The sequence below is a fragment of the Lampetra planeri genome, chromosome 1 (genome assembly GCF_965212315.1).
Source record: "Lampetra planeri chromosome 1, kcLamPlan1.2.h2, whole genome shotgun sequence".
Taxonomy (NCBI): Eukaryota; Metazoa; Chordata; class Hyperoartia; order Petromyzontiformes; family Petromyzontidae; genus Lampetra; species Lampetra planeri.
In genome coordinates this window covers 20200225-20226648 of record NC_136107.1, presented here as the reverse complement: position 1 = coordinate 20226648, position 26424 = coordinate 20200225, and the positions used below count along the sequence as shown (strand labels likewise).

The 26424-nt window shown below is 48.0% G+C and overlaps 1 protein-coding gene across 6 annotated transcripts in view; it reads left to right on the top strand.

Moving 5' to 3' along the window:
• The window catches only part of LOC144719915 (dual specificity calcium/calmodulin-dependent 3',5'-cyclic nucleotide phosphodiesterase 1A-like), a 201167-nt gene that overhangs the window by 98840 nt on the left and 75903 nt on the right, over nucleotides 1–26424 (top strand). For 3 of the 6 annotated variants that reach the window (XM_078596249.1, XM_078596258.1, XM_078596277.1), the window contains one exon: nucleotides 518–544. The exons of 2 other annotated variants lie outside the window; for them this stretch is intronic. In XM_078596249.1, coding sequence (XP_078452375.1) covers nucleotides 518–544 — 27 coding nt within the window. Of the gene's footprint in view, nucleotides 1–517; nucleotides 545–23382; nucleotides 23482–26424 lie in introns of those variants that run through there. One more of the 6 variants, XM_078596296.1, reaches the window with a different exon arrangement.

Genomic DNA, 26424 nt, shown 5'->3' with positions numbered 1-26424 from the left:
CTAATGGCTGCACAAATATCCACCATGTAGCTTAACCAACTGTTGGGGAACATGCACGCATACGCACGCGTGCCGGGTCCACATGTGAGCACTTGCTCACACAAACACACTCTGACGCGCGGCAATGCTACGTGCATGCATGCAAGAATACTGAATGTACACAGTGTCTTTGTGTGCAATGCCTATAACAGTACTCGAGCACTTTTGAGGTGGGTTGAAGGAATCCACCAAAATGTGCCTTAGACTTGTGCAGGGATACAAATTTGACAGGATATAGCAGGAAGGCGTTTTGGCTCTTCGGCTGATCTGTGCAGATCTTCGAGTGTGTATAATGGATTTTTTAATCCCATGCAAAAAATAATAAGACTACATTTGCCAAACATCATTGTGCGAGGCCCTCGTAGTTTGAAGTCCTGAGACTCAGTGAGGCGTTTTTGATAAAAGATAGCAAACCGTGTGTATGGTATTAATGGATAACTGTTGTGCATATGTGACACCTTGTCTGGTTTATTCGCAGGAGGAAGCACAAGAATGCAGCTCAAAGGTAAAAGGGGGCGTCTGCGTGACGTGGCCCGTGCATTTGCAACCCATCAAGCAAAATGCACGTGGGCCATATTCTGTAATAAGTGATTAAAAAAAAAAACATGTTATTGAATTTGAACATCTTGATTCGTAAATTAGTTTTCTTTTTTAATCATCGGTATATGCCCCTGCCGTCTATGTCCGTACAAGCGCACGGATAATATGTCGCTGTCATGGTGTGTGCGCTCAACCTGTTCTCCGCTGCTTTGTCTGCATTGTTGTTCAACTTACGTGCGTCGACCAGAGTCCGTGTCATTGAATGAACCGTTCAGACTTAAATTCTGTTGCAATGGAGACTCGCATATTCGTATGGGCACTTTTGATATTCCAATAAAACATGGACGCTTTGGCTCCGTCACAAATTGACCTAAGCCGAGAATGGCAGCCGCGGGGGCACGCTTTGCTAATTTCCTTTAGCAGCTGCACCGTTATCAAGGTGTAATGCGGGCGTAAACGGCTTCGCGGATATGACGTCATGGGGGGGAGGAGTTAGGTCACGTGGGAGAGAGGGGTGAGGTCTTAAGGGAGTGATACCGGAAGAGACGAGAGAGTGTGGGAGATGGAGTTACAGTGAGGCCACGCAGGGCGGAGGTTGAGGAGTGGCGAGATCGCCACACACGCGGAGTAAGACTCGGCACCGTCGGCCAGCGGTGACCGAGCACGGAGGAACGAGGAGCAGCGGTGGAGCTACAGTGAGGGCAGCCGGAGGACTGCACAGGGGATCTGCAGCGGAGCTGCAAGAGCGGGGAGGCTACGGGAGCGAAGTCAGCTGTGGAGTTGCCAAGCGGAGGGGCTCTGAGCGAGGGCCGTGTGGGAGAAGTGTAAGAACCAAAATAAAGGACAACGAAGACAGACCCAGTGATCGAGTCCTTTATTACACTGGTGTCAGAAGTGAAACGGCATGTCAAAACAGCTCAGAAAAAAGACGATTCCTGCGCCATCATCTGCATCTTCATCCGACGACGACGACCTTCCTCAAGCGGTGGACTTGCCTGCGATGGAAGAGGAGATCCGTGCGGGAACGAGTAAGGGTCCGGGAGTCCAAGATGTCGCCGCGTCGGTGGACCCGTCTGCACCAGAGGACGCGGATTGGTGATGGAGGCAGATGGCGGCGCAGCTGGAGACGCTGAAAATCGTGCTCGCGCAATTGTGCGAGCTCGTCACGCCGAGGACGGCGTTGGGGAGAGCCGATGGAGGTCCGCAGGTTGCTGCTTTGCCTCCGCTGTCGGCGCCATCGGCCACGCGGCAAGAAGACGCCATCTTGGGCGTGGCAAGACAAGAACGGTGGGAAGCCGCCATCTTGTGCTCTCCGCGGCGAGGGGCCGCCATCTTGAACACGTTGCGATGTGACGCCATTTTGAATATGCCGCCTGGTGAGTCATCGGCTGAGGACGGTGCAACAAGGAGACGCTGTCGTCATCTCGCGACCGTTAAAGAATTCTCCATCGGGGGCGATTGGAGTGCTTTCGCCTGCAGATTTTTGGCGGCGGTACGCTCAGCAAGGTGGACGGACGCTGAGGCATTGGAGGTTTTACCGACTCTTCTCGATGACGAGTCGGTGAGATTCTTCCGTTCTATAAAGGCCGAGAAGAAGAAAACATTGAGAGGAGTTTTCGACGAAATGGCAGATGCATATGAGCTACCGGATGACGCTCATCGCCGGTTTGTTCAACGTCAGCGAGCACCCGAGGAGTCGCCGGTGGCATACAGGGGTGCGGTATTGGAGTTGGCCATGGCTGCATACCCGGAGACGGAGCCTGACCTGCTCGAACCTCTCATCTTGGGTAAGATACTCGAGCTGTCCCGGGATTTGGGGATTCCTATGCCGGTGTGTGGCCACGAAAAGCTCACATCCCGGGCGGCTGCTAAATGTCTTGATGCCCAGTTCAACCTGCGCCGTTGGAAGCAAGTCACGGCGTGGACGGGGGGGCCCATTGTCGAGGGAGGTGCCGCGGGTTGGGATCCCAAGAAGGCGGTGTACGTTCCTGAGGGGGGGGGTCCCGCAGGAGCTGACGGCTGCCTCTGCTCATTGGTCGGCCCGCAGTAGGCCGGGGCCGCGATCTGCGCCGCCGCCACGGGAGCATCGGGACGGGGGGCCTGCGGCGTGGCGCAACGACATCGACTGCTTCCGCTGCGGCCGTAAAGGCCATTACGCCAGGGACTGCTGGGCCCGTGTCCCGGGTCCGCCCCAGCAGGAGGCCTCGACAGCGGACGTGCCACGGAAGGATCCTCCAGGACAGGATACCGTTCGCCGGGTTACTGAGGAGCGGGAAGGGGCCCGCATGGCTACTGCCAAAGCCCAGGCCCGGAACGAGCGGTGTGCTCGACGCTCAAAGGGGGAGTGCCCCTGGAAGGTGGGGGACATGGCCTGGCTCCATTGCCCGCAGGTGCGGCCAGACAAGCCGGCCGTGACATTGCTGGAGACAGGAGACACTGCTCGGGGTGTGCCTACCATGGCTGCGGGGACTCCGAGCCCCGCCGCCCTTCCGACCCCGTCGCAGACACGATCGCGACGCACCCCCGACGCTGGGCCTTCAGGGACATGGGACCGGGACGTTGACAGGCCTCCAATAGCGACAGGAGGACTTCATCCTGTCGCTCCTAAAACCCCGTCACGTTCCCGGTCTGCAGGAGGGCCGCTTCCCGTCCGGGACGGACCGGCAACCCGAACGCGCTCAAAGTCCCTTACATTTCGTTGAATTTTACTGTTGTGTTTTGTTGTTGTTGTTATATTTATTGTATGCTTCGTTGTCCTTGAATGTGTGATGGTTGTGTTCGCTCGCATTACTTGTCTCGTTATTGTTCAGCCGAGGTCGGCTGGATTTTCTCTACGGGGGAGGGTGGTGTAATGCGGGCGTAAACGGCTTCGCGGATATGACGTCATGGGGGGGAGGAGTTAGGTCACGTGGGAGAGAGGGGTGAGGTCTTAAGGGAGTGATACCGGAAGAGACGAGAGAGTGTGGGAGATGGAGTTACAGTGAGGCCACGCAGGGCGGAGGTTGAGGAGTGGCGAGATCGCCACACACGCGGAGTAAGACTCGGCACCGTCGGCCAGCGGTGACCGAGCACGGAGGAACGAGGAGCAGCGGTGGAGCTGCAGTGAGGGCAGCCGGAGGACTGCACAGGGGATCTGCAGCGGAGCTGCAGGAGCGGGGAGGCTACGGGAGCGAAGGCAGCTGTGGAGTTGCCAAGCGGAGGGGCTCTGAGCGAGGGCCGTGTGGGAGAAGTGTAAGAACCCAAATAAAGGACAACAAAGACAGACCCAGTGATCGAGTCCTTTATTACAAAGGTACAACAAGCATTGTCACGGTGCAGGACCCTTCAAAATGTTGGCATTCGCGACCAATGTTATCCATAATAAAGTTCTCTTTTGGGTTAGATCGCGTAAATATAAATGTGTCATTAAACCCGCCACCACCCGATAATATTAACTGTGGATTTACTTTCCAACACACTGACGTAGTCACTTAACGGCACGTTTAGTTTTAAAGTACCCTTGTAAAGGGAATTTGCCAAACATCCTAAAAGCAGGACTCTCTTGAAAAGAAGTCTTGAGACTCGGTGAGGTGTTCCTAAAAAAATAATGACGTTATATTGAAACAAAAAATATGTTTACCCTTTCTTTCAATAAAACAGATATTAACATGTTCAAACACCAAATAGACACCTTTTGCAAGGAATCAAGTCTGCATTAACTACACATACTTGTGGTGAACATGCAAACGAGCATGCTCTGATAATATAATGAATGTATACATTGCCTTTGAAACGGATTGGCCTACACCAGAGATAGCCTCCCTTGTGGCCTGAAAAAGGCCCCATGATACGTTATATATTGGTATACATTTGTAATAAACCTTCTCGAGACGGCTTCTGGAATCAGTCCTTTTATTTTTCCACTTCCACAGTTATACACACTCCCCGTTGCTGACAGACAACGGGAAGCGGGCAGACAACCAGCTAAGTCCCCCCACGCACGTGGCACCCAGAGCCCCGTACGCGCGTGACTCCCGCTCTCTTCGTTCCCAGGTCTGCCCCCGACTCCTCCGTCTCTCCTCCTCTTTATCCCTGGGTCACGTGGTACTCCTAAGCCAATCCTCCGAAGTCAGCGTTGACCGTTCCAGATGATTCCCCGTCAATCCCGGGACCACGCCTCTGATCCGGCTTCCCATTAGCTGAGGCCCCGATCGGCCAGGCCAATCACCCCTGCTAACATGCCGTGATCACGCCGAGGCCATGCTCCCTGGCTCTCCCCTCATTGGCTACAAAGCGGGACTGGCAAGCCGATCACCACGTGAGCCATACATGGCTCTTATTACACATTCATAAGGCACCCTTAAGCAGTGGATCTCAGAGCACCGTATTACATTGTTACACTTTTATCACCTGATGGTAATTTTATCTTTGCGTAGTTTGATATCAGCACAATGTGCTACTGCAGTTACTAGTGGCCTCTTCGGTGGTATTTATTTAGCATTTGAACATTTCATTTGAACATAAAATAAATGCCCGTGGTTAATAACAGTTATTGCTCATGTGTACGATTGTATAGTGTTACCGAACTGTATGTTAATTCAATAAGTACATGTCTGCAGTGGAATTTTTTTTAATTTTAATATTTTTGAAGTGTTTTGTCTGTACACATCATGCTTATCTTGTTGCGTTGTTCAGCATCATGAACACAATCAAAACACAAGCCAAGATGTTTTAGGATTCTTTATTTCACATTGTGCCGAGGTGTGGCGATGTGTAGGAATCAGTACGTAATTACACAACCCACGTTGTAGTTAGCAGCAGCAAGCGTTGCGTGGCATCGTTGATTTGAAGTGATTGCTTGCTTTTGTCAGCACGATTGCTAATGTATTTAATTGCTGCGAGTGTTGGTTGTGTGCGAAAGTGCTACCAGAAAACATTTCACCCACTGCTTTTCGACAGAAATAGTCAAAGCAGTAGGAATAGCAACAATTGTCGGTGAAACTCCGCTTCTGCTGACAGATTAATTAGCGTTATTTTCCAATTATTGCTGGCATGTACCAGGGCTCAATTTGTTAGGACTGCTCTGAAACTATTTCCCTGTTCAACTCTCCCTGTCTGCAACCCCCGCCCCCTCCCCCAAATGTCCAGGTGGGAGAGAGTGAGGGGAGACGTTGATAATTTCCCTCCGGTCGCACTCATTACACACAAAGTGCTTTCCACAAGTGAACCACAATGCCTTGCTGATCTCGTCAAGGAGCATAAACCATCACGCAAACTCCGGTCATCCTCACAGCAGCGGCTTTTGGCTCGCGATCGGACAAAGACGGTTACTGCATCGCACACTTTCAGATGCCCTTCTGCGGCCGTCTGGAACGCTCTCAGTTAACTCCCTCGCCTGGTATACAGGATGTCGTGGGTGTCATCCTGATCCTGACGTCAATATATTTGGAGTTCACATGTTCTCCCTGTGGTCGCATAGATGTTTCTCCAGGTCCTCCAGGTTCTCCCTCCACATTTAGAGACATGCGTTGAGGGTATTTGGCTGCTATAAATTTCCACATTATAACTCAGTGGGCATTGCCTGGTAAAATAAAATAGCCATAGATTGAAGACTGATTTTTGTGTTTCGTTTGTTGTCCTTCCGCCACACCTCCGATTAGGGCGGTTAGCTATGTACGGTGCGAAAGAAGTTTAACATACATAGACGATGATAGAAATGATAATGATTTTGTTTGGGCAGTGCTCCAGAAGTGGGAGTATCTCAGAGCGATTTATTCGCAATAAGCAACTTCCGTCACATCTCATCTCAAACATTTTTTAAGGCAGCTGACTCAGCAGCTGACCTGCTAGCAGGCACATTAGTTCGCCGGTAGGGGCCGATCATTTTCTATGTCTAGTGGGTTCAATTGAGGCGCACACTCAACTTGGAGGCAGCACTATTAACGCATAGCAACCAACGTGAACATTATATACAGGGTGGTGACCACCGTTCCTAATCTCACTAACACTCGGGGAGTACTACACAGCGTGACCAGGGCAGGTGACGGGCTGCCTGGTCACGAACCACGATCGGACACTCGAGGACCGCTGATGGCGTCTTTATCCCGGGGTTGAACAGCCACGCTCTCTGTTCACACCCCGCTGAAAACTCCCATGGCGTGGCCGGCTCCGTCCCAGGCCACACCCCCCTTCTTGTTCCTTCGGGAAGGTCCGGGCCCCCAACCACGTGACCCCCAAGCTCCCCCCTGGGGCCCCTAGCCCCCCATTGTCTGGTCATGTGTCCTGTTGGGTTCACGCAGAGTGTCACGGCCTGACGCGACCTCCGTGACACCCGCTTACAGCACCCATACCGAGCAAACACAGTAGTGACGTCATACGTCCCTGCATATGTGTAATCCAAATTTGAGTAATTCAAACCATCATTATTATCATCTTCACGCCTCAGGAGCAGCAGTATAGTATAATCTTTCCCCTGCAATTGAAGGAGCACTGTTACCTTTTAAAACAGTCTGCCTCATCAGCAGACCACGCTTTCTCACCTGATGATGGACGCTTGTGTTGCGCCCGAAACGTCGTGATTCATTTTATTTTATACCTACCAAAGAGTACTGTTACTTGGTGTTTACAGCAGGCATTGAAGATGCACCGTGCAGTATGTTTTTTGGAAACGGCTGACCGATGCTATTCGGGGATTACTTTGGTCGGAATTCGTTTCATGCGTGGTGTAATGTGTGCACCTTTGTATATTTCTATACCGGAAGAATTACGTAATGCACCTCGGTCATGTTCTGCTCCCCTTGCGCAAGCTAATCTAAAGTGGCACCAAATGCACAGCTGCACTGGCAGTTTCTGTCCTGCCTATTGCGTGGAGGCTGTCACTGCATGGCCGTCTCTCTCTGTTACAGCTACGCTCGCTTATAGCAATGACGCTGCATCCATCAAACCCCTGCTCCCCTCCCTCTAAGAACACGCTGCCGAGCATGGATTTGGACGCGCGTTGATGAGTGCCTGTACGCAGGATTGCTAGATCACGGAGCGATATTCGTCTCACGATTTTACGAGACCGGCATGCGCACGACGACTGTCATTACGATGAAGCATTCTTCTCATCGAGGCATCCGTCTGGAATTATAGCTGTCTCCCCGACAGACCTGGTCTTCACCTGAGGACGGCTGCTTGCGTTGTGGCTGAAACGTCGTGAGAATTATTTTATTATGTTTTATTTTATTATTTTATTATTTCCATTCTACGTGACTTTACCGAAAGAACCAAGAAAATGATAGCAATTTCGCTGTGTGAGAGTGTTACAGTTGAAGGTCCTTTTGGATTTTTTTAGTGCCGTCAGATAAATTTGGCTGAGTATACCAGAACCGTTGTGACGAAATATTCTACATCAAGGTCAATCCCTTTGGTTTCCACGTGCGTAGACATCAACAATAACAACTTTACATCTACTGTCATCACCATCACCGGGCACAACTGCAATCTCCAGCTCAACGTTGTATATATAATTGTCACATTTTCGCTTGCTTTTTACTACAACGTTTTTGCCGGAAAACAATATCAATTGGCGCGTTTGTCCGGCTGGCAACTTGATTTGTTTGGCTGTGTTGGGTGGTGGAGGGTGCATAGCTCTCACTGTTATTACATAACTATTCGATCTAACCCAAACATCCATTTTGAAATCACCAGCTCAACTGTCATCGTCGTCATCACACTTGTGTTGAATGTGCCCAGTATTTCGTAGTCTGCAGTCCTGTAGAGAGGGTGGCGTTGTTAACAGGTGTTGGTCTCGCGACTGCATACAGGTGAGCTGGTTATCGACCAGGAAGATCGCTAATTGACTGTATAATGAATGGCCTTGGACAGGTCGGCGTGTCGAGCCAGTGTTATCTGATACCCTCGTGGGCGTGTGAGTCTGCGTGCGTGCTTGCATTTGCCCGACTGGGCGTTTAATGATCGGCAGTGCAACGGTTAACACACTTCGCTACGAACCTAGCCACCCGAGTTTGATTCCCGCTCAAGGCCAACATCAGCGAAAATTATCTGCATCGGTTCCGTGCCTCATCTAGGTCGACTCAACTTCAAATGAGTACCTGGTGCGGTATGTAAAACATCGCCACTGGGGAGACAAAGGCAGCCGGACGTGGTGCTGGCCGCCCACCCCCTCGTGTGCCGTGCTGGCCTTCATAGGTGCCCGCTAACAGCACTTGCCCCTACAGTCTGTTAAGTTTATACGGGCGATCTTTGTGGCGTTTGCCCGACTGTGCGTTAATGACGAAATATATATATACTGTATATACAGGGAAATTTGTGAATGCATATATTTTGCACGGCAAGTCAGCTGTGACGTCACATCTGTCATGTCACCCGCATGCGGAAGCATAACGCAGTGTGCCTACTGATGTCACGCATCCCCCCCCAACAATCCGCGAGTAAAGTGAAATGCAAATGTGTTGCAGGTCTAAGGCGTTCTTTGCGCAGCATTGCTTAATATTTCAGTCGTTTACTGCCGGTCGCACCCTGAAAGTTGTGTGTGTCTGCTGCAAGCGCGTGTATGTGTACCTATGGACGCGCGCGCATGTGTGTTTGTGGGGGGAGCGGTAGTGTAGTGCTTAGCGCGCTCACGCTAGCAACCCGGCTACCCGAGTTCGATTCCCGCTCACGGCAACCACTGGTGACGATTATTTTAACCGGTCCTGGGCCTCCCCTAGGTCGACTCAGCCTCAAACGAGTAACTCGTGTGGTGTGTGAACATCACCACTGGGGGACAAAAGTGGCCGAGCGTGGTGAATCCAAGTCCCGGGCAGTGAAGCTCGTACATTATAAATCAGAAATTTGCCTTCCTTTATATGCTTGCGTAATGACTGCGATGAAAATACAATGAAATACACGAGTTGTCTTGCCTCACGGCAGATGTGGAGCGTACGTTCACAGGAAGTTCCTGTTTTTTTATGCTAATTTTGGTCACGTGACCAGGAAGTTACGATTTTAGATTTCCACTGTACCACGCGGGCGTCGGCCATTACACAGATAAGTCAAGATGGCGGCACGCATCGCATCTCAGTGAGACCACAGCCGCACTTGTCCATTGTGGGAGCTTAAGAAGCATTGTCTGTAAGTTGTTTATATTCCTATAATATTGGCAATGCTGTTGTAATGTTGGAATGACCGTTATAGTGATGTAAATGCCTTTATGGTGCCGTTAAGTTGTTGTAGTAAATACGAGGCCTAGTTAATAACGAAGCCTGCGACTTTCCTTATTGTGGATGTTACTTGTGATTTAGTAGGTCGAGTCAGACTTGTGCCTATGTTGCGATCCTGAGAGTAAAGATGACGAAGTATCTCATCCACAGTTTAGTGTTATGTGTAATGCTATACATTTGGGGTGCAGTGGGATGAATACACGATGTGCCTGTATGCAACGCACCGGCTTGTGCTTTGTCTAGTTGTTCAGTGGTAATGTAGGGGCCTGGTCCGTCCAGGATCTATTGTTATCTAAGACAATGTTCTGATGCTGTGGTGTTCATTGTGTTGGTGTTTCCGGATTATAACAGATGCTGTATCTGTGTTTTCTCACCAGTTTTACCTTGTTAAATCAATAAATGACGATTGGAGTTGGACGTTCATCCTGGCTCCGAGGGTTTATTGAACGCAAAGTTATCTACTCGACTAGCGGTGCAACGCAGCGCACAGCGAGACCGAGATACGAGTGTTATTATTGTTTTATTATATTTTGTATGTCTTCAGCCAACGTCAGTTAATGTGTTCATATAATTGAATGCATTTCTCACTTGCATAAATAGTGTTTTATTTAACCTGATTATCTCAATGGGATGCATTATTTAGTAATCATTTCACAAAATAGATTAGGGTAGCAGTAGTTAAGTACGGGCTGTTTTTAATTGTAATAATTTGGTCGCAACTATATATTTCAACAAAATTTGGGTTGTACGTTTACATTCTGGGTGAGTGTCTCACTACACTGTGCAATTTGTGGGCCTTATTTGACCATACTTCACCAATGTGTGTTGGTCAACGCGGGGTGCATAGGCCTTAGGTCATACGACAGAGCTACATTGGATTCTGCTGCATTGTCCTCTGCAGCCAATCATAACCGCGCAGCAGCCTACAACACCTGACTTGTGCATAGTTGGTCGCCCATGTAAGGATTCTACAGACTCGATCTTGCTTCATGCTCGAGGTATGACGAGATCGGTCACATCCTGAGTGAACTGGGCACCACGGTGGAAAGATGTTAACTATCTCGCCTGGTATACATCAGGTCGTGGGTTTGATCCCGACCCCGACCCTGACCCGTGTATATTTGGAGTTTGCATGTTCTCTCTGTGGTTGCGTGGATTTTTACGCGGGTCCTCTGGTTTTCCCTCCACATTTAGAAACATGCATTTCGAGTATTTGATTGCTATAAATTTCCACCTGATAATACGCTACTTCGTTGCGCTCACATTTGTGGCCAGGTCGCTTCTGAAAAAGAGCTACATAGCTCAGTGGGGCGTTATACCTGGTAAAATAAAAAATATATAGTTTTAGTTGTTTACGTTTATCTTTGGTCAGAGGCAAAACAATAGGATTATTTCTAACTTTGAGAAGTGTGCTGCTGCTGCTGCTTCACATGCATTCACGTCCGGCAGATACGGCAGATGGCACGCACGCCTTTGTAAAAAAAAAATCACCGACGTGAGCGATGACTGTTGGGGCTCTGCCCCGGTACCGGCACAGCAGCTTGTACACAGCGAGTGGCCCGGGGTCACAAGCGTGTGTCGGCATGACGCACGGTGGTGTCTGCCCCGCGCCGGCGGCTCATTCCGCGGGCCTCTGTAAACACTTTAGCGGGCTCCAGGCGAAGGAAAAGTAAATGATTATCTCGGGGAGTCCATCTGTCATTCACCCTCCGCGGTTGCTAGGGAACATGCGGAGTAATGCCACGCGCAGCCGCTTATCATCTTTCGGCACCTGACGGGGAGGCGCGTCGCACTCCGTTGCCTTTGGCCACTGCCTGCGCTCATTGTATTGAAGTCTCAGAACAACGAAATCTATTAGAAGTGGGTGGGTGGGTGACCCAGAAGGGTAATAACTCTGTCGGCCGAGTATTGCTGACAACCTGGGTACAAATCGGGGGTGTTGGTCACCCGTCATTCAACAGCATCAGTCACAGTCAATACGCTGCTGGATGAAAGGTCTCCCCCACACTGCGGCCCTCTCCAATGATCCTGCGATGTAGTAATAGTCCACCGAGCATTTGTACACGAACTGATTGCATTACTCCCATTTCCACGGTGGTCATTCTCTCGACCGGGTTCCTTTTCCTTGGCTGCCACTCTGTCAATATCCCTGACCGTCGGCGATCATCGCTTCTGTGCCATGTGTCCTGCCCAAGCCCACTAATTTCCCTTAACAACTGTAATGTTGTACTTCACCCATGTTTTCCAATCCACGAGTTCCTCTACACGACAGTGCTCCTCGGTTTAGAAAAAGGGGGGGAGATTGGGATCGATCCCACACCGAGTGTGGTCCACGAGCAGGATATTTATATATATTTTTTTTTATATATAAGAAGGGATCTTGTTGATTTTTTCTCATTGTATGAGCACTCTTCTTGCACAGAAGTTATTTTCGTGTAGCTAAATGTTTCGTCTATAAGCAACATGTTCACAATTTTAACTTAACAAGAGCGTTATGATCCAGCATTAATTTCCAATGAGACACCAAACTAATTTATGCAAAACTTGTGGGGATCCTGCCATTTGCTCACATTTATTAAGCCGGCTAAATTAAAATTTCTGAGAAAATTAAACAAAAATATATCAGCATGACTATCATTCGACAACACTTCGCTCATGCAGGACGAGTGGGAAAATGCGTCCACCGAATGTGTGGACCAGGGGTCAGGGGAAGGGATGTCAGAGGTAGCTCTATGAAATATCCGCTTCTGTGGGCCGTTCTCGAACACGCAGGTTCACGCTGCTCTGCGAGAAATCCGAAAGGAAGCTTCATGTCATGGCATGACAGCAATAGGACCATCAGGATGAAACTCTGGTGGTGGTGGGGGGGGGGAGATATAACAAATAAAACAGAGCCATAATAGAGTTTGTTTTGGTTAGATCGCGTAAATATATAAAAGTGTCGTTAAAACCCACCACCACCCGACAAAGCCAGATTGTAAATGCTGTGGCTTGGCTCTCCAACACACTGGTGTGCTGTACTAGTGTAGTGCTTCAATAAAGACATACACAGTATGTGAGTTGGTGTAAATGTAACTACCCCTATGTAACACTGTGCAACACTATGTAACCCCCTTACACACGAGGCTATTGAAGATCCCAACCCGACGACGTGACCCGACCCATCCAGTCTTACCCACAATGACGACCCTTTACCGTATCCACGCTGCCCTTTTATCCCCCTAGCGGGGCCTTCCCCCGCCGTCTGGCTACGCCCTCCTTCTGGCACTCCGCAGCCGGCTCGCTCCCTTAATTACCCGAATGACGGCATGTACTGGAGTTTCACTAGGCTCGCTCCCCTCATTACCCGACTGATGGAATGTTCCGGCAAATCACTCGTGACGAAATGGACACGTTCTGTTTACGTGACAACCCTTACTAGTTGGCTGTGTCGGGTGGTGGCGGGTTTTAACGACACTTTCATATATTTACGCGATCTAACCCAAACACCTCTTATGGATGATATTTGTCGCGAAAGCCTACGTGTTAAACTAAATTAAACAGATATTTGTATCAGTCTTAACGAAGTACACGATGACACCTGTGGTCACATATGCGTCATTGGCATTCGACGAGGTATTTAAAATGAGATCGCAAGCGTGAACATTGGCCTCAAGGTGGCTTTCCAAATGGTGTAGTGAGTGTTGGCACGAGACGTATTAGGCTCACCGCTGCGAACCGGCTGCTCATTCGCCGTGTGTACGGGAAGGCAGCCAAGGATGGGGCGGTCACGTGCCCCCTCCCACTCCTCGCTCCTTTGCCACAGAGAGCCGCAGTGGAGAGATGTTGACTGCCTCGCCTGGGATACAGGAGGTCGTGGGTCGATCCCGACCCTGAGGCCTACTGTATATTTAGAATTCGCACATTCTCTCCGTGGTCACCATGGCCTTTTCTCCGGGTCCTCAGGTTTTTTTTTCCACATTTAGATTTTTTGGCTGCTATAAATTCCACGTGATAAGCCACTTCGTTGAGCTATCGTTTGTGGCGGCCAGGTCGCTTCTTAAAAATATAGCTCAGTGGGCCTTACCTGGTAAAATAAAGAAAATAGTTTACAAATAGTTTAGTTTAAGGTGCCCTCGGATCACACCACAGGGTGGTTCTCCGCCGTCAGTGGTTCCCGAGTGTTGGAGCACAAGGTGCGCTCATTACACTGTGCCCCTCGGCTAGGTGACAACGTGTCCCCCACTTTCTAACTTGCCTCACCAATTTCAAAACTGTGCCCGCGTGCATCTGCGGCGAACAGCCAATTGGAAGTAGCTCTCTGATATGTTTAAAACTAAACAGTAAACTAGTTTTACACTTACATCATGGGACCTCCTTTGCCAGTCTAACACCGTTTGAGACGAGGCTCAAAAGAAAGCTGTCTCTGGTATGGACCAATCAGTTTCAAGGACAATGCATATATCATCAGAGTATGTTTTTTGTTTGCATTCTGAGCACAAGCATTGTGGTTAATGCAGACATGATTCCTTGTAAAAGGTTTCAGTTAGTTTTACATTTGTTTACCAGCTTTTGGTTCCAAGCAGTAGTGCTGGTTGGAAATGTGCTTCTGTATTCAAAATATATAAATCAAACAGTAATGGGTGTGGCATGTGTGTATATATAGCGTACTGCAGCTACCGTATTTGTCAGAAAGCTAAATTTAATTAACATTCCAGGTTATTGGCTCTCTGTCACGATTAGCATAGTAACGTCTGAAACATTTATACATTATTTGAAAAACGTTTCAACATGAAATCGCAAGCCGCAATTTATTTCCTTGACGTAACTCAGATTCAGGGAGAGGGTCCAGGGTATATTTAGGGAGGCTGCAATGAAACGCAATCACGGAGAAGTAACGCGCTGATGCTCTTGCAGGGCTTCGTGAAATGTGCACGATCGCCCCGTCGTGTCGCCGTGAAGTTGCGAGAAGCCCATTCTTCGGCTTTAACGAGCCGGCGGTTTATTTAAAAGGGCGAAATAGTGAACGCATGCCCCTGCTATTGTATCCCGAACACGTCTGACAGTGTGTATACACATATGCGTGCAAGGAATTTCATAGAGGACCTCTGTTTCAAAAGCTCAGCGGATTTGTTTGTTTTTCTACGTTGCCTTTCGATCGGAAATTTAACAAAAATAACAACGTTGCACCGCAGCATGCCCGACTGTAGGCATGGCAACGCGGTGCATTGATTCATCGATTAAAATCAATTCGTGTGCTCGTGGGTACGCGCGTTGAATCGCGCTTTGCGCGAGAACCGAACGTGTTCCGTTTGTGTAAATCGCACGCAAATCATCTGCACATGCAAATGTCGATAATTGGGAATATTAATGACAACAACAAAACCCTCACGTGAGATTAAAAAAAACACAAGACAAACAAAAACTCAGTGAAGACAATCCTCGAATTGAAATTCGAGTCCACCCCGCCCACCCCCCTCAAATATAATGTGTAGCAATTTATCAAATGACTCTTGGGGACTGTGGCCCGGGGAGGGACTGGTAGTGATGAACCGCTACCTGTTGACCTGACTACATATCGTGTCTCAGTGTTATGCAAATGCGTTGTCTCTGGAGGCAGCGGTTGCCAGGATGATGCGAGATTGTGTGTGCATGTTTTTTTTTTCTTCTAAGACCCATCAATATTCCCCTCATCCCATCTCCTCCCAGCTTTGAAGCCGAAATAAATTAACAAACCTGAAGTGTCACTCAGGAGGGACAAAATGATTCACAGTGGCTTATCGCAGCAGCGTGCGCGTCAGATGCGTCTGCGGTGTACGAAGCCCTGGCATCGGCGATGGCTACAGCTCGATAATGCGGTCGACCACTGCTGCAGGATTTGTCAACACTGCTCAATTTCCCCCGTTGTTCGAAGCTTGTTTAACCCGCCATTCATATATATATGCATGTGTGTTGAACTTCTTTCGCACCGTACGTAGCCAACCGTGCTAATCAGAAGTGCGTGATATATATTTGTGTGTATGCACATATTGTCCACTCGTTTGTATGTGTATACTGTATACGTGTACGGCCCTTTTGTCAATCCACTGCTGGATGAGTTCCTCCCCACACTGTGATATTGCGGGAGTTGTTTTGACGATACTTTACCATATTAATCAGAGTGGGTTGTGAAGGTGAGGAACACAGCTTTGTGCTGTTCGGTACAAATGTAAGATTGGACATTTTTTTTCATAGCTCTATAGTTGGCCTCAAGTTGAGGCAAATGTTTAAAGGACATTGTTCTAGCTTTGATTTAAAGCTTTCGTGACTGCAGGGATTCATCTTCTTGGTTCTTTCGGTATAGTCACGTAGAAGGGAAATACTAAAATAATAAAAATAAAACATAATAAAATAAAATTCTCACGACATTTCGGCTACAACACAAGCAGCCGTCCTCAGGTGAACAATAGAGCTGTCTGAAAAACAGCGTCGTAATGAACACATTGTTCTAGCTTTTTTTATCCAGTGTAGAAACTGTTTGTGGCTGCAGCCCATTGAGAACTCAAGTTTGGTTAGTTATCACTCACTCAGTCACGTCCTCAATCCGATGTATATTTGGCCGGTGTTATGGCTTAGCGGTAGCACATTCGACGCATGTTACTAGAGGTTCACAGTTCAAATCCAGCATTTCGATACTATGGGTGTATTTACCTACGCGCCATCTGCCGTGTTGTCCTCTGCTAGAGTAGGCCATTGTGTTGTGGCGTCATGGTTAACATTTGCCAAATTAGAAAAATTCAACTGCAAATTACTCAATTGGAATATACATCACAATCATCGCCCCCCCCCCCGCCCCCCGACTGCACTACACTTGTCAGGTTTACCTGGGTAAACTAAATAATGTAAGAATAACAATGTCCTGTACGTGTGTGCAGTGAGTTTCTTACAGCTCGCGCTACTTTTTGACATTGTGCAGTCATTACATTCAGAGTGTGTTCACCACCATCTGGGTCAGCGCTAAGACATTTGAGCAATTGATTTACTGAACTAAACTTTTGATTTACCAGGTAAGGCCCACTGAGCTCTTTTTCAGAAGCAACCTGGTCACGAATGATAGCTCAACGAAGTGGCTTATCATGTGGAAATGTATAACAGCCAAATATTCGAGACACATGTTTCTAAATTAGCAGGGAAAAACTCGAGGACCCAGAGAAAAATCTACACGACCACGGGGAGAACATGCAAACTCCAAATAAACAAGCGTCAAAGATCTGGATCGAAGCTACGATCTCCTGCGGGCCAGGTGAGGTAGTTAACATCTCGCCACTGCGGCGTTCCAATGTGATCAAAATGCAAACAAATATCATCCCAGACAATTTTGCGCGGCCTCATTAATAATGGCACGGTATTTATTTCCCAAATTAATCCGCTGCCACCTTTTCTTTCCACCATTTTTGTGCAAACGATGCCTTTAATTATTCGTGAGCGGTATAAATGATTGCATTTGCTGAAACTTTGGTGAACTAATGAATGTACTGTACAGCCATTTGCTCGGCTCTACGTGTGTATGTGTGTCCATTCCAGCGTATGATCCCAAAGTGCACCTAGCCTGGCACAAACGCCGTAGTGGCGTCACTGCCACCTAGTGGCGAATGTCGGCTGTTGGATGCATTCGATCTCAATCTTCACGCGAGTCGGCACTTCGTTCTGTCACGTGGTACGTGTTTATCAACAAGCACGTTGCAGCGTGTCACGACTCAACCTGCATAGATGTTGATGATGATTCAATGGGCATCAAAACAAGCACCGTGGGAATTCACGTGTCTCTCACCAAGACAGCGATGTGCTTGCTCTTGCTTGCCGTGTTCGTTTCGCATGTGTGGATTTATCTTCTTGGTTCTTTCGGTAAAGTCCACCTGAAGACGGCTGCTTGCGTTGTGGCCGAAACGTCGTGAGAATTATTTAATTTTTTTTTCCTTCTACGTGGCTTTACCGAAAGAACAAAGAATCCCTGCAGTCACGAAAGCTTTAAATCGAAAATTGTGTGGATTTGTGAACTCAGGGCACGCTCCTGGACATGCCCATGCAGTACAAGCTTTACGTTCCCACTTCAGGCGTGACTAGTGGCCGCTTTTTCTCATTGGCGTTTGTCACGGTATCTCTGACTGCGTTGGTAAAAAAAATCGGCGTTCGAATGAAACCGTGGCAGATCAATTTACCGCGGGTGTTTCGCTGCTGTCCATGCGGGAGTTCTTTTGTGGCCGATTATCCCTCCACGCTGGCGTCTCTGCCGCCGCTAAAATCTGCAGGCGGGATTATTTATAGACACAATCAAATGCTCCTGACTTAATTTTCCAAAACTCAGACTATGCAATTATAGGTAATTAGTGGTACAATTCAGAAGGAATTGCATAAGTGGATTCTGTATTTACATTTTTTCTTTTTTTTAACTCGGCGCTTCTTAATATTTTTGTACAAACCTATATTTTGGGTTGAATGTCTGTTACAATGAATTCTTAGCGAGATATGTTATTGACTCTTATCCTTGGTGAACATAGTGAGGTATTTAGAACAAGGTGGTTATATTTAATATGTATATATTTTTTACCGGTGTGATGAAGCATTGCGAAACAACCCAATCACCCGCACGGCGTTGAGAGGGCTTCATCCAGCAGTAGATTCGCAAAAGGGCTTCACGCGTACAGTTATTCATCAATTTAACTTTAAATATAATTTTAACACGTAGGCTTTCGCGACCAATATCATCCATAATAGAGGATTTTTTTGGGTTAGATTGTGTAGTTTTGCACAGAACTTCAACATTATCAAAATCAATTGAGTGTCCTTGTTGGCACGCGTATTCTGTGACTGCTCACAGTTGTATTTGGGAGAATTTAATATTTCTCTGATGTTCTTTTAGTCTCGTGCTGATCATTCGTCCTGTTTGCCCAACGTAACATTTCCACACGTGCAGTTAATCCTGTACACACCTTCTGTTGATAGCTTCGGTAATACATCTTTTGTACCAGATATTAATTTCTGTATTTCATGTATCGTTCCAGATGTTTTGTTTTTCCAAAGATCTGGCTAGTTTATCAGTTACTCCCGCAATTTACGGTATTTTGATCGTTTTAATCACTTGGGCAGTTTCAATGCTCGTTTTATTTTATTTGGTTTTGGCATTCAATGTATCTCGGCCTCGCCGTGCGCTGCGTTGCACCGCTAGTCGAGTAGATAACCATGTGTTCAATAAACCCTCGGAGCCAGGATGACCGTCCAACTCCGATCGTCATTTATTGATTGTAACAGGTAAAACTGGTGAGAAAACACATATACAGCATCTGTTATAATTCGGAAACACCCACACAATGAACACCACAGCATCAGAACATTGTCTCAGATAACAATAGATCCTGGAAGGACCAGGCCCCCACATTACCCCTGAACAACTAGACAAAGGCACAAGCTGGTGCGTTGCATACAGGCACATAGTGTATTCATCCCACTGCACCCCAAATGTACAGCATTACACTTAACACTAAACTGTGGATGAGATACTTCGTCATCACTCTCAGGATCGCAACATAGGCACAAGTCTGACTCGACCTACTAAATCACAAGTAACATCCACAATAAGGAAAGTCACAGGCTTCGTTACTAACTAGGCCTCGTATTTACTACAACAACTTAACGGCACCATAAAGGCATTTACATTGCTATAACGGTCATTCCAACATTACAACAGCATTTCCATTATTATAGGAATATAAACAACTTACAGATAATGCTTCTTAAGCTCCCACAATGGACAGGTGCGGCTGTGGTCTCACTGAGATGCGATGCGTGCCGCCATCTTGCCTTATCTGTGTAATGGCTGACGCCCGCGTGGTACAGTGGAAATCTAACATCGTCACTTCCTAGTCACGTGACCAACATTAGCATAAAAAAACAGGAACTTCCTGTGAACGTACGCTCCCCATCTGCCGTGAGGCAAGACACAATGCCCTGTTGATTTGTGCATCATTGTAACCGTTAATTTGCAGCGCTTCTTTAACATATTGAATTTCACTTCTCAGACTGTCAACATCTGACACTAAAAGAACATGAGAGATATATTAAATACTCCCAAATACAACTGTCAGCAGTAGCAGAACACGCTTGCCAACATGGGCACTCAATTGATTTTGATGATGTTGAAGTTCTGTGCAAAACTAGCTACTACTGGTCAAGACTAATTAGAGAATCTATCGAAATTGAAAAAAATGAACACAATTTTAACCGTTCGGATAGCTACCACCTTAGGGCTGCGTGGTAGCGAATCATCAAATAATACATAGTTTAAATGCATGCCTATAAAGGGCACCATACTTCAATAGGGATTACAGTTTGCACAGCTATTTAAATACACACAATAGAAAGGAAAGACGACATGAAAGGGCTCGCATAATGCACATGCGTAATGTACGTTGACTCATTAACACCCCCCCCCCCCACGTGGTGCAAGAGTGCAGAAGTGTGGTCACCACATCTACGCCTCCATATAAGGAACGAAACAGACTTCTCCACAAATCTGGCTGTTGCCTGATGAAGCTAGTTGTAATTACTGGCGAAACGTCGTACTCAGATTGGAAATGTTGTGGCTTGGCTCTCCAACACACCAGTGTGCTGTACTACTAATGCCGAATTGGCCACGTTCTGTTTACGTGACAACCCTTACTAGTTGGCTGTGTCGGGTGGTGGCGGGTTTTAACGGCACATTTTTATATTTACGCGATCTAACCCAAAAAAAACTCGATTATGAATAAATATAATTTACAGGTTTTCATCAATCAACATCTGGGTGATGGGCTTCCCTGTCTGAGTAGTTGATGGACCATGCTTGGCCAGGCTGGTCAGTGCAGGTTATTTGATGGCGAAGGAGTAGTGCAGGGCTGGATCAGGTATCATCCCCCACTGATGTGAGATGCAGCCAAGAATCAAACTCGGGTCGCTGGTTCCATAGCTTCGTGTGCCACCACTCCAGCCAGCTGGTGAGACCAAGAGCCAGACTAAGACGACGTCACGCATTAAGGGGCCGTCCATAAATGACGTCACGCACTTGGTGTGGGAGGGGGTCAGACATTTGTGACGATGTGTAACAAAGGGGGGGGTGAGAAATGTGACGTCACGTCAAAATGCGCAACTTTAAATAAATATAGACAACACGTTCTACTTAATAAAATAGACTTTTTAATAAATGTTTCTCCTACAACATCAGAGTGCAGCGCCACATTAAATACGCACGACAATGACAATAGTTTAAAGCGATTTGAAGCATGTTTTATATTATTTGGGGGGGGCAGAGCTTTGTGACGTCATATTTGAGGGAGGGTCTGACTTTTTGTGACGCCGTGTGACGAAGGTGGGGGTGGGGGGTCAAAAATCGTCTAAAATCGCGTGACGTCATTTATGGACGGCCCCTAACTTCTTAAAATTGCAATGATTCCCATATACGAAACATATAATTTCAGAATGTATTGTCCCATAGGAAATACTGCGCGTTACGATTTTTTTTAATCCCGTGTGCTACACAGTGTTAGACGCTAATGCGCAGTTATTTGTGTCATTCACTGGCAATGTTCACAAGCCGACTAATTGTGAACATTGCCACTTGAATGAGTCTGCTGGAGTCGTTGCGCATACTTCATTACTGGCCTGGGCCCCGCGGCGTGCCGTGACGTTTCTTTAATTGAAGTACCTGTGCCAGCACCGTCGGCCGTAGCAAAGCGGATATTTTTTGCAAAATCGCCCGGTTATAATTACACAGTTGGCTTGCGCGAGGCGCTCTGACGAAATCGTTGCGTTTAATGGAGGCACAGAGGTTGTGTACATGACGCCGAGTGGTGGTGGTGGTGTGCACGTTTGTAAGACGGTGATGCGTGCGTGTGCGTGTTTGCAGAACCCAGGTCGTTTGCGAGCGTGCACTTGCTACCGGATGTTAGCATTAAAGACTCTAAACGCCTTTGAACAATGGGATACACGCCGTTAAGATTGATTTTTACCCAGGGGCGAGATTTTTTTGCTGCTCACTGCACTGGGGCTGCTGTCTGATTTTGCGAGTGAAATAGTTTGCGTTGTTAATGCTCTTCGTGTTTCTTCGGAATATGCCTCCACTTGGGAATGCAGACTTAATCTGCAGGCAGGCAGGCAGGTAGACATTTTACGCCACACTATTTTTGGTCATTCAGGAGCACTAATTTTAATACAATATTTCAGAAGAAACGAATATTATTAAACGATTTAAAGCTTTCGTGACTGCAGGGATTCATCTTCTTGGTTCGTTTGGTAAAGTCACGTAGAAGGGAAATAATAAAAATAAAACATAATCAAATAAAAATTATCACGACGTTTTGGTCACAACACAAGCAGCCTTCCTCAGGTGAAGAAACAGAGCTGTCGGAAATACAGAGTCCCAAGTCTTTCCGACAGCGAATTTTGTAAGTGAGCTCTTTGCTTCAGTAGGCTCCCCCACGCTTTCCTTGAAGCAGGTGGCTGTCACTGTTGGCCATGTGCTGCTCCACATTCACATGCAGTACTTTTTTTTGTCCTACTGCGTGCAATGAAAGCAACACACATCTGGGCAAGAATGCAGGATGCGTTTTTCCCGATGTTCTTAATTTAGTGGTCGTACATATGTAAAATACACAGTACACGTCATGGAAGCATGAATTTAGAATTTTACTTATATATATAAATGCCCATTCATTGCACGGGGTCCGGGAGGGGTTCGTTATGATTGGGAAATACTGGTAATTAATGGTATTCATGAAGTGGTATATGACTTGAGGCCTTTGCCCCAGGTAAAACATCCATCGCTAAAAAGTGTCACCGTGCTAATCTTATCGGGTTTTAGCCGTATAAAAACTCTTTCCATTCTGTAATATTTTTATTTGAAAGTTGGGAATTGTTTTTTTTTAAAGAACTGAAAACCATGTTCATTCAATGAATGAATGTTCATTTAATCCAAGGGGCAAATGGAGTCTTCACGAGGAACGTGGACTGTGGAAATGTACGCGGGGCATTTTTCTCATTACAGTATACGCAAATACAGTTTTGGTAGCGAGGGCAGGAAACCCGCGGCTGAAGGCGGTGGGGATGTGGTTGGTGCTGGACCTCCCCGTGCAGTGGGGCATCTGTGAGAAGGAAGGGCAAAGGGGAGTGAGAGGAGGTGGGGCTGGTGCCTGCAGTGACAGGCACAGATCGTTACGCGCCATGACCCCAGATTATAACTTTAAAAAATACAATGCCTAAGAACCGATTATATCTCCACCTTCTCGATACCAACCTCGAAATAAAGCACCCAGCCCTGAACACACACTCGCGCGTGCACTTACGCACGCAGAGAGACCCCCGCGGTTATACATACAAGAGTCCACCCAAGCCGATTGTTTGACCCGCTGGTAACACCTTAGCCAAGCACACTAAACGGGCATGGAGCAGAGTTCATCAGAGCCGCCGCTGTTTATGCAGCAGGGGCACCGAGGCACGGTGCCTAAAGTGGGCAGGCTGTGTCCCGCCTGCCAGTGGCGCTGGCGCTGAGCGGAATTTGTCGAGGTGCGGCAGAGGCACACGCCACGGCGAGGAAGGGGGTCGGGATGTCTCGGTCATCGCAGCAGCAGCAGCAGCAGCCGCATGGGCGAGGTGGAGCGCCGGCGGGTCGCCGTGACGCGGACCGCACCGTGACCGTCCCGAAGGCGCTGCTGAAGTTGCCGGCGACGCGGTGAGTGGCTCACCTCGCGTGAGACGACTTGACGGTGCCTCCAACAGAGAGCACGCCGCTCAGGCAGAGGGGCGCTGTACGATCCACCAGCCTTGGCTGTGGTCAGAGTGGCAAGTGGTGTCTGAACCAGTCCTGACCAGCGGAAGGGGGGGGGGTGTGAAGAACGGGCAAACAGCTCACACGACCGACACGGCGTGGGAAGTCCTCCATCAAGCATTATTTTGACAAAGGGTCAACAAAAGGTACGTTTAATTAAATAAATTACCACTTAATTAATGTGCTCGATAATCACCCGGGCAGCCAGACAACTTATTATAATGCCAGTTATTTACTCCGGAATCTCAAGACCCCTTTTCTAAGTGGAGTCCGTCAACATCGGAATGTTTGGGAAAGTTCGTGAACGAATGTTGTGGCTTAATGGGGGTGATGAAGACCGGGAGTTTATGCAAAGACATCCCCGCGAATGCGAGGGGGGTGAACCTGAGCGCTGTAGTCTTCTGGACACCTCGTAGCCCTCACGCCACTCACACCTGGCAGTGCCTGGCAGGATGCGCGTGCTTGCTAGAGACGGCTGACAAAGCCGCGGCTGAGCTGTGACACTTTATCTCCACACAGGTCGTACTCACTGCACACAAAGTGCTCGCCACAAATGAACCACAATACCTTGCTGAGCTCGTCAAGGAGCATAAACCATCACGCGAACTCCGGGCATCCTCGCAGTAGCGGCTTCTGGCCGGCCATCGAGCAAAGACGGTCACTGGCATCGCGCGCTTTTAGATGCGCTTCTGCGGCCGTCTGGAACGCTCTTCTTCCGATATTAGGAAGCCACTGGAGCTACGCACTTTTAAATATAGATTGAAAAGGTACGTGTTGAGAACTTCTTTTTGTGTTTAGTTTGTTGGCCTTCGCCCACACCTCCAATTCGTGCGGTTGGCTATGTACGGTGCGAAAGAAGTTCAACATACATACACAAAAGGGAGGAGAAGTGTTAAAATAAAACAAATTGTAAATTGTGTTGAAGATGGGTGCACTCACAACCGAGCGAGCTTTAAAGGTTCAATAGCCTTGTTCCTCTCAGCATTTCTCTTGTGCGACACACCACCTCCAACGTTCATCCAACAATCACAATAACCCTAAAAAACATAACTTCGTGTCCAAAGGAAAATAATATAAGAACGGACATTTTGATCGCTGCATATGTGCCCGAAGTTTTACAGAGCATATTCACAAAAGTCTGATTGCTTTACTGCCAGCTGAAGTTTTTACCGCTTGGCACATCAAGGAGAGCTATGCTATTGCATTCAAAACATGTTCCAGATGACGCAGTCCATGTCCTCTGTGTACATTCACAATAGACTAAGCTCGCAGGCTCCTTTATATATAGAAGTTCCTAATGAAATACGCGGACATGGAGCGTCGCCTTTTATTGTCTGTTTTGCGCGCGATGCGCGTGTCTGTGTTAAAAAGTTGTTATTTCACATTTTTCTACATATGAGTAACAGGTGGAAGGCTAGTCAGCGTCCGTGTCACACTCCAAGGGAGGGAAATTACTTGGTTCCCCGATGCTGGAGATTATTTTTAGTATACTTTAATGAGACTTAAGTTCATTTTAGACCTTCAAGCTATCCAGCCCTGGTGTGGTGGGGGAGGTGATCAACCATTTATCGATTGAGAATGGCTGGAATTTTTGTTGTTGTCTTATCCATATGATCTCAGTTTTGTGTACATTCATAATCAACGTTTTTGGGTTTAGATCGCGTTATTTATAAATGTGTCGTAACCCTCCACCACCCGACACGGCCAATCAGTAAAAAAGTGTCACGTTGACAAAGGACAAATAGTTCACCGCTTTAGCCCACCGGTGTGTTGAAGCGTGAAACCACAACATTTACAATTTGAGTACGACGTTTCGCTGGTAATTGCGATTTAAAGGTTTTTATTAACTTCTCAGCGGGTACAAGGAAAACCAAAGAGAGTACTGAAAACTACTCCTTACCGGGCGCCCCGGTTGGCCCCTTCGAGTCTCCGTCACATCCGCAGGCTTAACCCACATACAATGCAACAAAAAGCTCGCCGCCATAACGCGCACCGCCCCGTTCCCCTTATTCACATTCATCACCACCATTCACCCATGCGCTGCTCCATCACATCGCCTTCCCCCGATCGAACACGTACATTCCTCGCCCACACGACTTAGCAGGCCGGCTAAAATGTGCATGGCCATCCTTCACTATCCCTTCCCTATACCCGCCGGTCCCCTCGCTACCCCACCCCGGGTAGGGGCCACTTCCACTTCACACCTGCGGCCTTGTATCCCAGCCTAACCCGGTCTACTTCCATCACCCTTTCTAGCAACCTCCTCGCCCAGTAGCACACCTCCAACGGTGATATAGGGGACCCATCCAACTCTTTTCTGCGAGCTCCCCACAAGGCCTCCTTTGTCGCGCCTATTATGGCCCACGTTCGATCTCTGTCATCTCCCCGCACCTCCCTTAAGACTCCCCACATAATGTCCCGACTTATCACCTGCGATGGGTAAAACCAGGACAACAGCGGACTGCTCAGTCTCCACACCTCCTGTGCGAAGGGACACTTCACCATGACGTGCACCGCGTCCTCATCTGTGTTGCAGCCCCTCGGGCATTTGGGCGAACGTGCCATTCGGCGAGAAAACATGAAGCCCCTCGTCTCCAATCTATCCCACACCGCCAACCAGGACAGATCTCTGTTCTTTTGTGAGCGCCGTTAATGAAGTGTTCCTCCACACTTGACGGTACATAGTCCTCGTCGCGCCCATCACCCCCTCGCAGGCCTCCCCTTCGTTTACTTCGGCCAATACCTCCTTGGAGTTCCACGGTCCCCCTCTCCGACTCAAATTGTACTCTTTTATGTAGTCACCCACCGCCACATTCAGCCATCCTTGTGGCCAGGCCAAGGGCGTGC